Raw genomic sequence first — 15,073 nt, 5'->3', positions numbered from 1 at the left:
TTTCCTTCGAAATCAAAGTGAATTGAATAATCTCCATATCGTTTGGATATGGAGATTCAAAAGTTAGCACTTGTTTAAGCCCCATTTTTTTGGGAATAATGAATTTTTGAATAGTGTATTGATGGAAAATGTGTACTTAAAGAAAATGGAAAAATTTTGAATTTTCGTGAAATATTATTTTATTGAAAAATGTTATTGAAATGATGTCAAAATACTGTTGAAAAATATATTTTTCCAAAAAAATAAAACTCAAACAAGAGCTTAATTTTCAAAAGGCAATCGATTAAATACATTAAACAGAAAAGATGAAACTAAAAACAATGGGTTTTTCAAAAAATTTAATCTTTAATCCGTAGGAAATATTATAAAAATAAATATGATTTGTAATTCACCTCCAGAGCATTGTTACTCTTTTATGAAAATACGAGATCATTCCCCCGAACGTGTAATCATATATTCCGAAGATAGTCATTTCTTACTCTTATATTCAAACAATGCGTACAAGTATAAAGTTACACGAAGATGATAGTAATATTTTTATTTTTTTTTTCCTATATAAAACTTTGCCTGCTTTTTAGTGGGTATTTTTGGGAAGACAAAGGAATGATATTTGCGGTCTAGCCCTTGCCTCTTCTTCCTCTAAATAGCATCCAACCTTGTTCACGTTCTATTTGCTTTTAGCTTTGCTCCAGTCATCTTAGCCTATAGTTTCCAACTTTCTCATAGTTCGTCACTCTTTCCCGCTCTTTCATCTCAAGATGCCTAATCACCATGTCAATCACTTAGAAGAGGCAGGTTTCGAAGCCTCAACGACTAGTTTAGTGGGAGGTACGGATCACAATTTAATCCAATTCACAGTCGACGCTCTAAAGGTAAGAAACACGAGACTATCACTCATTGAAAGAAATGAAATTATCATGTAGACAATGCATTGAAAAGTTGGATGATTTTCTCAATGTAGAAGCAATCAAGAACACCGTGCAAGTAAAAGTACACGACTTAAAAAGAAAAGTAGGTTAATCACAAAAAATCTTGATTTAACAATGCAAAGGGCCACTGAGAAGTGTGCGTTGTAAGTCATGACATGCAAGAAATGTTAGAATTCAGATAAATCAAGGTATGAAGAAAGTATATACTGCAAATCATAAAAAGGTGAGAAAATAACAGGGAGTCCAGTTAAAAAGAGAGATCAAAACATATATACAAAGTTTCATCCCGAGGTGTAGAGAATGACCAACATATGGGGAAAACTGACCAAAAGTTCTCTACAGGGTACGAAGGGAACATCAATTCTCAGATCTCACCAAATAGAGTTACAGAAATTCAAATCCTATCCACCATCCGGTCAATTAGATGCTCTGAAGCATTCGATCCACCACAAAAATACTTATCGTCCTTCATGAAGATCTTCAGATAATACGGCCCTCCTAACAATGTTATCATTATCGAAAGCACTATAACCCGAATGAGGACCAGAAGAAAAAATGGATGATGTTCCATCAGACTCAAAGGTGGTGGATGACTGCCTAAGATTGGGTCCAGGATGGGTAGTTACTGCAGAATCATGATACTCCATTGCACGCTGCACCATTTTAAGTGACTGCACCACTTCTCCAATCGTAGGCCTTTGGCTTGCTTCTGAGGCAACACAAGCTGCTGCAATTGTGCAAACCCGTATAAAATCTTCCTTTGGGTACTTACTATCAAGCCTAGGATCAACAAGTTCTTCCAATCGATCCTTGTCTCTAAGTATTGGCCTAGCCTGAAACCAAATGAAGCACCATAAATGATTACTTTATAACCAGCTAATGGAATTTTTATCATTCAGTAATTGATTCATCAGATGTTAAAAGATCATCATGTGGCTGGACAACATATTAAAATTTCTATTAACATATGAAAACGTGAAATGTAAAAGATTAAAGATGGAGTAAAGATTTGGGAATATAACTACCCAAGTAACAAGGTTCTCTTGTCCTGAGGGTTGCGACATATCTACAGGTTTTCTACCAGTCAACAATTCAAGAAGAACCACTCCATAGCTATATACATCACTTTTCACTAAAAGGTGCCCAGTCATTGCATACTCTGGGGCTACATACCTGTAAAACAAAGAGTGCAGTTCAGTGCATAATGCATATACAATCTTGGTGTAACGAGAACTTTGACTGAGAAACTAACCCAAAAGTTCCCATGACACGAGTAGACAGGTAATTTGCCCTGCCTTCAGGAGCCAGTTTTGCAAGGCCAAAATCAGAAACTTTTGCATGAAAATTGTTCTCAAGCAAGATATTGGATGACTTGAAATCTCTGTGAATAACACAAGGTTGTGAGTCCTCATGCAAGTATGCAAGTCCTCTTGCAGCATCAAGAGCAATTTTCATTCTTGTGTCCCAATCCAGCGGGCAGTTCAGACCCAAGGGACCTGCAACAGAATAGGGCAGTTAAAAATCACCCGTTAAATCACGTCAGTTATGATATATGTGGATGTTAGCATGATTTTTAGACTAAGAAATAACATGTCATGAACAATTACCATGTAGCCAGGCCTCCAAACTTCCATTTGGAACAAGCTCATAACATAGTAGGTTGGAGGAATCACGATTAGTATAGTAACCAACAAGTTTCACTAGGTTACGGTGATGCAGCCTGCTAAGCATCTCAACCTCAACCAAAAATTCTTTATCCCCTTGTTGACCACCACTAGTAAGCCTCTTTATGGCTACAGCTGTACCATCAGATAATACACCCTTGAAAACTCTTCCGAAGCCACCTTCTCCTAGTATGCTAGCAGGTTCAAAGTTATTTGTAGCTTCTTTTAGTTCTTCATAAGTAAGAAACCGTGTACTTGTAGGATGGTGAAGAGATCCTCCTGCTGGAACAGCATCCACATTCCTTGCCATTGCTATTAAAGGATTCAAGAATTATAGAAAGACAGGTGAGATCCAAGTAGAAGAAGCAAGTATATGATAACTGAATCTGACAATATTACATACCAGCTTCTTTAAAAGGTTCTGTTTTCCTCCCTTGATGAGATGTGCACAAACAAATTATAAGCACGGAAATAATAGCAATAAGTAGAATACCAGCTCCAATTCCAATTATAAGAACTAAACTTGGGCGTTTCCCTTTGTCTGAAGTGGCAACAGCTGCAGGAGTTGAGGGCAGGTGCGGAGGTGTTCCCACTGGAGGCTTAGAAGAAACAGGAGCTGTGAAGCAGACAAAAAATAATAATTTCAGCTTTTCCTGTTTTCCCCCCTTTCCTTCTGGAGAGAAAGTGGGGATCACATTTAAAACCAAGTGAACAAACTACTAAACTATAGAATCAAAGCCCAACTTTTTACAGCAGTCTAACTTATATTTGATGATCAAATCATCAATTTAATCAAATATTATTTAATACACACCAAATTCACCTTTAGTTTTGCTTCACTTCATCTTGCTGTTTAATATATTTACATGAAGAAGACAAAGGATTAAGCTTCCCATCTCCCATCTCTAACTTTAAATGCTCAAATTATTTTTCGGTCACATTACATGTCACCAAGTTTTGGCAATTGAGGAATAACAAATCATGAGTCGGTTGGAGGAAAAATTAGCATATCATGTAAATATATAATACACTCAACATAAAGGCACCTTGAGATGAAACTGGGGGCTTAAACCAGGTTATGTTGAGAAGTTGGTAGTCACCCACTAAAGCAGGATCTAGATGGACCTTGTGCATAGACAGCGAAGAGTTAATTCTAGCAGCTTCACTGGCGGAAAAGGTAATCCCTTTAAGTGGAGTAATGTCCATCGATATATTAAGTCCCGATATACCAACAATATAAAAATTAATAAGCTCGATCTGTGAAACCTGCAAATCTAGTCGGGCAGCAAATTGTTCTAGAAAAAGATTCCAATTTGGATTAGACGAGACATTCACAAGAAGAATATCAAGCTTTATTGGATATACACAGTGGCATCCCTTGCTTTCTCGTTTGAGCACCATGTCTGGTCCACAACAGTCTGCTAAGACGGAAATACCATATTAACATATTGGCAATGCAAAATGGGAGGAGTGATAAATTATATTATGAGATAACAGGAATTATTTTTACTTGATTGTGAAAATATAAAAAGGATAATTCATTTTTAAGTGAAATATAATCAATTTAACAGTTCTTGCCTCTAGAAAATGGATCAAAGAGAATCTAAGCTTACTGGAGATGTTAGTAGATAGTGGCGGCTGAGCTAAAGCGGCAGGTAGAGTAGTGGGTGAAGGTTGAGTTGGGGCAATCTCCGACAAACGTGGAGGTCGAAGGCTGGTTCTGAGAGGCACTGATCCACTCTTCTTCATAGATAGTTTCAACAAACGTGAGCTTGAAGCGGGGGAAGATGTTATAAAAGGACCATAATGAGGAGGCTGTGCAGATGTTGGTACACGGCCAGGTGCACCGTGAGGAGCAAGAAGTTTCTGGCGAGCTTTATGAAATAAAGGCAGGTTGGATGGTTGGGGAAGCTCAGGCATAGCAAGAGCTGTCAAAGGCACTGCGACTGGAGACAGAACTTGTGCTTCCAATGGTTTATTCAGTAAGTCAGCATCTGTGATGGATAACACATAACATAAAACAAGCAACCCCTTCAAGATTGACCAGCAGATATCTTGCACCAACCCTGATTTTATGTTGTAAACCATGTTAAACGAGTTCGCAAACCATAACAGGGGAAGGAAAAAGTTAAAAGATAAGAAAATATAAACTCTTGCTCGAAATCAAGAACCAATTAAAAATGGTTCTATTTCTCTGTCCAAATATTTACATAATTATGTGGCTTTCTAAATTGCTGCAACAAATCTGAGAAGGGGATATTATGGTGCAAATATGCTTGAGCTCTATCTCCTTCTTTTAGTAATATAAAAAATAGGAAATTCTTTGGTATTCTCCATGTTGAATCGGGTAAAATTCAATAGTCTATGCTTTGCATTGGTCACAACTTCACCATTATTGTTTATATATACCTGTGAGTTTGAAACAAAAATCCCTTACTTTTTGCCAAAAAGCACCTTCAACAATTAAATTAGAACACCTTATTTTCCCACAATCGTACAGTAGCTTATGCATCTGTAACATAAATTTAGGCTTATATATCCCCAGTACCCGAATTTGAACTCAAATATCGTCCATAATAGAATTAACTTTTCAAAAACAGAGAAAAACTAACTGCAGAAATTAATGAGTAAAACATGGAAATTCCTAAAAAGTAAAAAATGGGGTGAAAACTTGAAAGTAAGCCCGACTTTGAACTGAATCGAAGAACTCAAACTCAACCAACTCATAAACATTAGAATCAACTACACTTCAAAATTAAAAGCTTAAAGCAAATAATCACATTACATAGATCCACGCTCACATCATAAACTTCAAACTTACGGTTTAAATACACGAATATTGAAAGCTAATAAAAAATTAATATATACAAAATTAAGGCAAAGAAAACGCACCAGAGCCGCTGAAGAAGAATGGCAGTCTATCGAAGCACAACATCGCCGACGCCGACAAATATGAGCCCTTTCAGATCTGAGGAAAATTAAGAATCAAACCCGACAGCGAGATTTCTGTAAACAAACACCAAAAAGATTGAAACCGCACTATGAGCAAAACCAGCACGAATCAAATACTGAAAAAGAATCCAATGACCGAGAAGAAATTCTCCAAAAATTCATCAAATTCCAATAATTTCGATGCATATTCCTCAAACCCCCAGCTTCGATACAAGAATAAATTAAATGCTAGAGAGAGAAAGAAATATGACTCTCGGGTGGGAGATTTCGTTCACTTCACTCAGTTATCAGTACTCTCTAGCTTTTAATTATTTCTGTTTTTTATTTTTGCTCATTTTGGGGAGGAGTATGGCGTTAGGAGAATTACTTTTTACTTAAATACGGGAGTATTAATATTTGTCTAACGTGCGCCATTGACGGAATAGTGAAGTTTGACAGTTAAAAAAAAAAAGGGACGGTCGACGTCAGTCGTTCAAGTGTCTGGTAGAAGAGAGAGTGACGTGGATGATTTGATATCTGCGCCGGTCCAGAAATACTTTTCAGATACCGACGGTGAACCGTCACTCAACTTACATGTTTATTGAGAAATTTCACATAACGTCACTCAACTTACATGTTTATTTTCATAATTGTCAACTAATTTTGATGTATTTTAATTTGACTATACAAGTTATATTTTTTGTTTTAATTTCATCATTCGTTGTCTCCGTTCAAGATGGAAATTTTTGTAATTTAGGCAACATAAACTAAAATTTTATTTTTTTGCAAACTATAATTTTTTGGGTGATTAAAAATTCTGAGAGTGAGCCTTCTTAGGTATGGAAACAAATGGGACGAGTTTTCTATTTTTTTTTACTTATTTATTCAATTTAAAAAAACAATTTGAAAAGTAAAGGTAGGACATGTCGAGGTAGGCAAGGCCAAACCAGGGCATTTGCGTCTATAAATGTTCGTGACGAATGATGTGCATATATAAATATTGAATAATGTTCAATAGTGTAAATATAGTTCTGCATCTTTGAATTGAAAAATTTAAGTCATTGAACTCTTATGTCTATTTAATGATTATCAACTAGTTTTGATGTATATTAGTTTGACTGTCCAAAATAGATTTTTAATTAATTTGAACATTTTTGTCTAATGTCTATATTTGTTGCCAAAAATGAATAAGATTTGTAACCTAACCAACTGAGTTTGTACTTTAGCCTATGTTTATAAACCCCTAAATTTTATTTTTTAATGTGAAAATTACTCTTATTGTAAGAGTGAGTCTTCCTAGGTTTGGCAACAAATTAGACTTTTTTCACTTACTTATTTATTTTTATTAATCTTTTAAATGTAAATTCAACTTATAAACAAAAAAAAGTCGAGGCATGGCATAACGTGACTAAGGCATTTTGCCATTCCCAAAAACTTGTTTAGGGGTAATATGTTTGAGTCTTAGAATATGTGCAAATAAAATGTGATTAAATTGATTATAAACATTGGCCAAACATGAGTTTCGATGGAGACAAATAACGTGTGTGTGAATACTTGACTTTTTGTATTAATCAAGTCACAAATTTCACTATACCTTCTGGAATTTCGTTAATCATGTCATAAATTCACAACAAATGTACTATTTACGAACAGAAGAAATAAAAATATAATTTTTGAGATTACATTGAAATAAAAAATTAAGTTAATTAACCAAATTGAAATAAATTAAACTTAAGTAGCTAATATGAAATAATGGTATGAATAAGGGTCGCTCCAGCAAAGTCTACCGCATTTCGTGGGGTGGAGGACGAGAGGGGAAGAAATTGGGGTCAGCGGTCAAACTATTTTGAGCTCAATAATTTGATAAGTTTCAGATTTTCTCTTGATTAGTACTTGACAAAGTTTGTAAAATTTTGAACTTTAATTTGATCAATTCAACATTTATCCATCAACGATATTATTTGAAGTTTGAACTTTGATAAATCGATAGAATAACGTGTCATAAAGTATTGAATTGATCATGGATAATTTAAAATTAAATTCAAATTAAGTGCTTCACGGCTTTTAAACTTTCAAATAAGCTGTATGGATAACTACAAAATCAACTTCAATTAAAATATTTAAATATTCTCTTACTCCAAAATAAATAAATAAATAAAAATCAAGGGTAAATTATAATCAATGAAAATACTTCTTATATGGGACTCTTAACAATTTATTTATGTTGATCTTAAAAATCCGATCCAACAAGTGGCAAATAAAATTTTGACTATCTCACCTTCTATGTGGATTAGGATTGGACAAAATTCTCGAATCAAATCGACCGAACTGAACTCGAACCGAACCAATGGTTCTTCCCAAACTAAATACCTGAACAGGTACGATTTGATTCTCAGTTCTGGACCAAGAACCAAATCTTCTCAATTTTTTTATATTGAATAAATCAAATTATTTTAATTTTTTCTAAACAAAATAACTAATTAGGCGATTTATTGGTACTCCATCTCCCAAGCCCTAACCTAGTTAGCTAGACCCGACCCGACCCAACCAATTTCTAAATACAATTTTTAGGCTTAATTATCTGTTAATATTTAAAAATATTTTATCTCTATGATTTTTAATTCAAGAATATTTTTTATGTAGATTTGAAGGCTTGAAAGCTGAAGCAAATGAATTATTGATATGGATCGTCGATATTTTAGTATTAGCATCTATTTTTATTATTTGTATATGTTTGTAAATTAATCTTCTTGGACAACTTGTTATTTATATGTTTTTGAATTGGATTTCTTTAATTTATAAAAGCTATAATTGAATATGTTATTAGTTGTATTTATGTAGTGTTATTGTAAATGTTAAAAAATGAAATTATGGTACGGAACCGAATAGTATCGAATCAGATCGAACCGATTCGAATGAAATCGAACCTGAACTGTTCCATAATTATATTTAGACCTGACGGTTCCACTTACTTAATACTAGAAATTTTCGGTTCGGTTCGATTCTAAAGAGAACCAAATCGAACCGGACCATACCCAGCTCTAACGTGGACATCATGTTCCTGTTTGACAATCATACTTTTTAAACTACTTTTTTCTACATACTCATTTTTAATCATTCATTCACACAATAAAATATTTTATAAGTAAACCAATTTTTTTTTTTTACTATTTAATTATACATTCTCCAAAAAATTACTATTTTCATATATATAACGTTTGAAACAAAAATTAGAATGAGTGCTAGACATAGTGGTATTGGAGGAATTTGACTAGAGTTTATGTATGAAGAGTAAAATACATGATACAACAAGTGGGTCAAAATAGATTAGTAGATTAAACCCAAGTCTAATAAGAGGTTGATTGATCTGATTTGATTCAATCTAATTTAAGCCCGTTTGGCCCCATTTTTTCAAATTAAATTGGATGGAATAGTATTTTTTGGAGAATAAATGGTTGAAAAGAAGTAAAAGTTTTTTATTTACGTATAGAAAATTGTGTAATTGAAAATAAGAGAGAACAAAATAAAATTTAATTTAATGGAGACCAAACGAGGGCTTAAATCGCATATTTTATGAAATCTATAATTTTTAATTATACATTGCATCAATTTTATTAAAATTTATTGAAATTTTTATTTTTATCTACATCAAAGGGAGATAGAAAATCTACCGTGTAATATTTCGTGAGAGCTGACAATACAATGTAAGATATCATTCGTACAGTACCAAAATTGCCTTCCATAATAAATTCCTGAAACGTAAGTTGTCTACTCATTTTCCTAGGGTCAGACACGTGTGTTTGTGCGAATGTTCAGTAGAGTTGTGTTTGGTAGTCTCGTGAAAGTGCCTTTTTAGCAAAGTTTGTAACATCTTTGTTATCTAAATAAAAAGAGTTCGATCTAAGGTCATGTTTGATTCTTTTTTTTCTCTCTTTTCTTTTTATCAACATATTTTTTATTAAAATAATATTACACGTAAATCAAAAATAAATTTATTTTTCATTCACATATTTTTTATAAATTTATTATTCTAAAATTTATTTTCATATAAAAATGTTTGTCAAACACGCTTTAAATACCATTGCTCTTAGATTAATAAAAAAAATTCAATAAGACAATCATATACTGAAAGATGCTAGGCTGAAAGGCAAGCGCCCCTCTAATAGGGGCTGCCATGTGGCGCCCTGTCCAAAATCCCCGTTTTCGTGGTTTTTCCCATCATATACTCTCATGTGATATGACTATTCATTAAAATAATGACACGTCTCTTTTGTGTCACTTCTATTGAGACTATGTTTCCCTCTTTTCATTTTCAAACTCACCCACTTAAATGATGACACGTGTATTTTAATTTTGATCCATTCATATTTAGCCCATATTTGATCACAATTTCTTAAAATATATTTTTAATCAAACATTTTATTGAATTCGCTTTTTTTTTAATTTTATTTTTATCAAAATATACTAAAAACCTAATTATAAAACAAATCAAATAGGGGCTTAATTTTTTACCATGAACATCTAAAAAAATTTGAATATATTTCTATAGATGTAGAAATACTTTCTCCACACATATATTGCTAATTACACGTCACGTAAATAATAAAATAAGTCAGACATCATACAAAAATGACAAAAATGATTCGCATTATTGCTCATTTTACAATAACACGAAACAAATAAATTTTCAATTAGTATAGGACTTAAAGGCGCTACGGAACGAGGTGACGCAGCAGGTCACATTTCCTTTTGATGCAGTGGAAGTGTTTTTTTTTTTAATTTTATATACTTAGCCAATTCAATCATTAGTTAATTTGAACTTGTGCTAGTGTTCTTAAAGTCAAAGATGGTTGAATTTGAACGGGATTTAAAATTATTGATTATGAGCAACTTCAGCACGCCAAATATTCTTATTCTTTAGGCTATTGAGAGTCGAAGATAAAGTAGAGAGACGAAGTAATTTGTGCATTATGATTTGGTAGAATCGTCAAAATATATGATTCATGTTTTAGGTGGAAAAAATGTATCTATAATTATTTTAATGTAGTTGGAAGATTTTTGGTATTAAATTGGCCTACCAAACTGTTGGCCAAAATCAATAGTAGGTGTATTAGTATTCCAATAACCAAATGACAGTTAGGATTCAAACCCGATAGAGTTTGCCCAACAATAGTATGAACAGGATTATCGTTTAGTTTTAAAAGTCCAATTAATTTATTTAGTGTGCTATTTTTGACATTGACATGCTATCAATATTAACCTTTTTGGGTTTCGAAAGAATGTCAACTGTCGCTATTTATGATTTCACAAAAAATTTCTTCGGGAAAACGAATTCCGATCTTCGATGCAAAAGGCCATTAATAAGAAGAAGAGAAAAAGTTTGTTAAAGGAGAGTTACTCTATAAGACCAAAGAACGTAAATTACTTCTTCGGAGCACAAGGTTGTTACGACCATGTTTTCCAGTGATGATAAAGGAATATACATTATGAATTCTATGACACGTGTGAAAACAGATGAAAAGAAATCATATACACCCCCAACCAAGCCCTAACTCAAAATACGCTCCAACCCAGTAAAAAAATAAAAATAAATGTTTCATTCATCGTCACCGTAAATCACTTTGTGACTCGCGTGACTCATTTAACAGGGTTGACACCATTATAGATCTCCGATGCATGTAGGCTTGTTAACGAATTGAGTCGGCTCGCGAGCCAAAACTCGAAGCTCGAGCTCAAGTAAAATGGTTCGAGCTTTTTTGCGAGCCCGAACCTAGCTTTTGCTCAGCCAAGAAATCTAGGCTCGAGCCTTATTGAGCCAAGCCGGCTCATAATTTTTTCTTTCTTTCTTTCTTTTTTCCATGACAATTTGTCATTTTTCTTGTACAATTTTTCATGAGACAAATAAATTTTAAAAATTATGTGCGTCATAGCAGCCTGGAGTACTCGAACTATTCTTAAACTGATTAATCTCATCATTAATAAAATCCATCTATAATCTATAATTATTGTAACAAATGATACAGAGGAAAAAAAATTATCAGAGGAAAAAAAATAGAGCTTGAAGTTGAAACTAAAATACTGCAAATTAAAATTGATTGAAGAAAATTGATGTGATATTGAGAATTTTAACCCATATTTATAATAAAAAAAAAATCAAACCATTTAAATTCAAATTTGAAATTTGAATTTCAAAATTATATATCGACAAATTTCTGCCTGTTTAAACAGGCAGCTTAGCAACAGCAAATCTACTGTCGGTTAAGGCAGCTTAATCGGCAGAAAATCTGCTGCCGTTTTTAAAAACATGTTTTCTTATAACTATGGCTCGATGCCTTAAAATGAGGCTCGGCCCAAGCCTCGGCTTGGTTTTCCCAAGCCATGGGACTCTCAAGCCAATGAGCCCATTTACATCCCTAGGTGTATGGGTGAAGAAAGCGACTGCAGTGGTGCTAAATCGACCACGATGAGGAGGAAGAGTAATTCGGCTTATGGACCTACAACGAAGACGAGAAGACTTTCTTTAAGGGCTCACAAACCTAAGGTTAAGTTCTATTTCCTCGTAAATTTGTGAATGGCTTCAATTTCAATTTCAATTTGAAATGCTTCACGGTTAATTTGCTTTTTTCTTGCTTTGTTACTGCTTCCGCGTGTTATCTAAATAATATTATTTGTGTTGTTATGTGTTGCTTTCAGAAACTCAAAAGAAATCCAAATCAACACATAACTATCATATGCCACATAGCCAAATGAAGTCCAAACGATCAAGAATCGATATGGATTTTTGTCTTTCAAATGTCAAAATTGAACCGTAAATGTCAAACTCATATCCACATGAAAATGTTGCAGCTGGAATGTTTTAATGAATAATGGTAAATTTACGGGGAGCTTAGCTTTTAATTTCTTGTGCTGATATAACTTTTATGGTGATAACATAGCAGAAAAAGTATTTGAGTAGATGAAAGTCCAAACTCATTTTATGATGATAATTATAGTTGATGTTAATATTATCGATCATTTTTTTTAGTTTTTGTCTGATTCAATTTACTTATTTGCATTGCAATTTTTGATAAATTATAACTTAATTCTTATTTCAAAGTCATTGAAGGGATATGATTGGACCCAATTAAACTAAATTTCAATGATTTAATCTTGATTCGAGCAAAATAATTTATTAATCTTGTTATATTTTATTAAAAGTCTAATTAAAATTATAGAAAGTGTATAGTCAATAATATATTAATTGACTTATCGCCTTTTACGCATTACTCCATCAATCATTTCGAATATTCGAAATAAGGTTAAATTAATTAAAACGTCATTTTTCAAATGAAATGATTGTGGAACAATACCCTTTTATCTGCCTGGTGGCGTTCGGCGTTCCGACTACTCCGTCAAATGTGTGTGACCTGAAAAACGAAGGCGGGGCTCTCTCCCCGTTTTACCTCCAGCGTGAGAATTAGTTTTCAGACTTAGAGAAAATGTATTTGAAAATCAGATGGCTAAAAACGAGAATGGGAGCTCAAAAGAAAATCACCCCTTACCTATGTCTCATCCAGGGGTATTTATAGATATTAGGCACTAGGTAACCGCTGGGCGGTTGTGGTGCCACGTGTCCCACAATGGTATTCCCACTACACCCACGTTCTGAGTGATGAGTCCTTAACCTCCCGTCTGAAGATTGTACCTGTATCAGTGGCCATGTAACCTTGTTGATTCATTAAAGGTTTTATGGCTAAGTGTTTGGACAAGGGATATCATTCCCGTTGAGGATTTCGCTTAGTGGTAGAATGATTTCTTGGGATAGCGGTAGAGCGCCTTTTGGGGGTTGAGGTAGAGCGCTCCCTAGATGTAGTGGTAGAGCGCTCCCTGGGCGTAGTGAGCGCCCTATGAGGGTCGATGGCCTTGCATCGGTGTGCCGTCATCTGCCTTGCATGTCCTTGAGGGTGTCTACTTCTACCAACCTATATCAATAGCCCCTCTATCCCTTGTCGGTGTTTTCGGCAAGGGGTAGCAATTTTAGATTGGTTTGAAATTATTTTTTTTTTATTTTTTTTAAATAAAGAGAAAGGAATAGTTCGTATTAGCGAATCGAACTATATAAACACGATCGAGTGGTAATTCTACTGTACACATGGATCCTCACTAATGGCTTTAATCACATGGATCCTCACTAATGGCCTTAATATTGGAGGGAGATTGGACCCCCCAACCCCCCCCCCCCCCCCCAAAAAAATTTGAATTCTAGTGTTATAAAAGGGGGGTAATTCTCATTCTAGAAAATTACTTTCATTTTCTCTCAACCTCCTAGGCTTCCTCTCTTCTAAGGTAATTTCCTCTCCTTATTTAAATCCAAGGACTTGCTTTAAATTTCTTCTTGGTCGAATCATTTTTGTTGTCATGTATAAAACTATCCTTTCTTCTCCTTCCAATGAAAAAAGTGATGGGGGGTATAGTGATTCGACCGGACTTTCGTTGGAGGGTGCCGGAGGGGGTCCGACCGACCCACGGGGGGGTCGGTCGCCGGCCAGCGGGGTTGGTTGCTCAACCAGCCCCGCTGGTCGACCAGCTGGTCGACAGTCGACCAGCCCTATAGCTGGTCGACTTACGGCCAGCCCGAAGGCTGGCCATCTCCCGCCATCCATTGATTCTCGTGGTTTGTCCAGTCCTTCGATCCGCCCTTGTAGTGACTCTCCCCCTTCATCCGGCAAATCCCTTTATGATAGTGATAGTGAAACTCATTCAATTGACTCTCAGCCATTTGTTCCAAATCTCCTAAAGAGACACATTGGTTCTTCTAAATCTCCAGGCAAAAAATTGGAAATCGGGCGCGACCCGGCCGGTGAGGTTGTCCCCCTAGATATCCCAAAAAGTTATAGTCTCTACAATCCGCCACTTAAGTTAGAAAAATGTCTAGGAAAGTATGACCGGGTTGATGATTACGTCTATAGAGCCCCTGGTCCTAAAGAAAGGCTCCCCGGGTCCGACCCCCGTGAAATAGCCATGTACAAGGATGTTATGGACGGGGGTTTTCGGTTCCCCATTCATCCCTTTTTTGTGTCGATTTTCAACGAGTTCCACCTTACTCCTAGTCAAATTAATCCTAACGCGTGGAGAAAAGCGTTATATTTTCTGTATGTCTGTCTCAAAAAGGGAATTTCACCTTCCATGGATATTTTCAAGTGTGTCTTCGAAATGCATGAGCTAGTTCAATGTAATGCCTTTGTCTATTTTACCACTAGGGTACCTATGCAATTCCCTAAGTTTAGGAATTCGAATAGCGGATGGAAGTCCCGATTTTTCTTCGTCCGGCCTTCAAAGGGTCAGTTTTCTTTTAACATAAACTGGCGACACCCCCAAATTCGTCTCTTCAATAGCCAAGTAGAAGCTACTCCCTTTCTAGAAGCTCAAATCCAGGACTTGGTTGATGTTCCGCCCTTTGCACCTGACTTAGGGTCAGTCCTAACCATGAAGAACATGTTGAAAGTGGGGATGAGTCGTCCATTCGGTAGGTCGTTTATGTTGTTTTTCCCCTTTTTTTTTATAGCATGC

The 15,073-nt window shown here is 34.9% G+C and overlaps 1 protein-coding gene across 1 annotated transcript; it reads right to left on the bottom strand.

Moving 5' to 3' along the window:
• Positions 1–1,120: 1,120 nt before the first annotated feature.
• LOC111405731 (proline-rich receptor-like protein kinase PERK3) lies at positions 1,121–5,903 on the bottom strand. Its single transcript, XM_023034751.1, has 8 exons — positions 5,486–5,903; positions 4,207–4,659; positions 3,640–4,011; positions 2,997–3,209; positions 2,537–2,905; positions 2,182–2,425; positions 1,955–2,102; positions 1,121–1,762 (listed from the first exon to the last, which is right to left on the bottom strand). The coding sequence occupies exons 1-8, from the start codon at positions 5,526–5,528 to the stop codon at positions 1,388–1,390; spliced, it is 2,217 nt and encodes a 738-aa protein (XP_022890519.1). The 5' UTR covers positions 5,529–5,903; the 3' UTR covers positions 1,121–1,387.
• Between the last annotated feature and the right edge of the window lie 9,170 nt (positions 5,904–15,073).

This window comes from Olea europaea, chromosome 12 (assembly GCF_002742605.1).
Source record: "Olea europaea var. sylvestris chromosome 12, O_europaea_v1, whole genome shotgun sequence".
In the NCBI taxonomy this organism is placed as follows: domain Eukaryota; kingdom Viridiplantae; phylum Streptophyta; class Magnoliopsida; order Lamiales; family Oleaceae; genus Olea; species Olea europaea.
The sequence above is the reverse complement of the archived record's forward strand: the minus strand, read 5'-3'. Positions and strand labels throughout refer to the sequence as shown.

Bases quoted from the DNA above. Each gene is read 5' to 3' on its own strand.
- LOC111405731 (XM_023034751.1), bottom strand. From the start codon at position 5,528: ATGTTGTGCTTCGATAGACTGCCATTCTTCTTCAGCGGCTCTG. The intron at 3,210-3,639 runs GTGCCTTTATGT...TCTGCTTCACAG, and splicing joins GCCCCCAGTTTCATCTCAAG to CTCCTGTTTCTTCTAAGCCT. The intron at 2,426-2,536 runs GTAATTGTTCAT...ATTCTGTTGCAG, and splicing joins TTTGGAGGCCTGGCTACATG to GTCCCTTGGGTCTGAACTGC.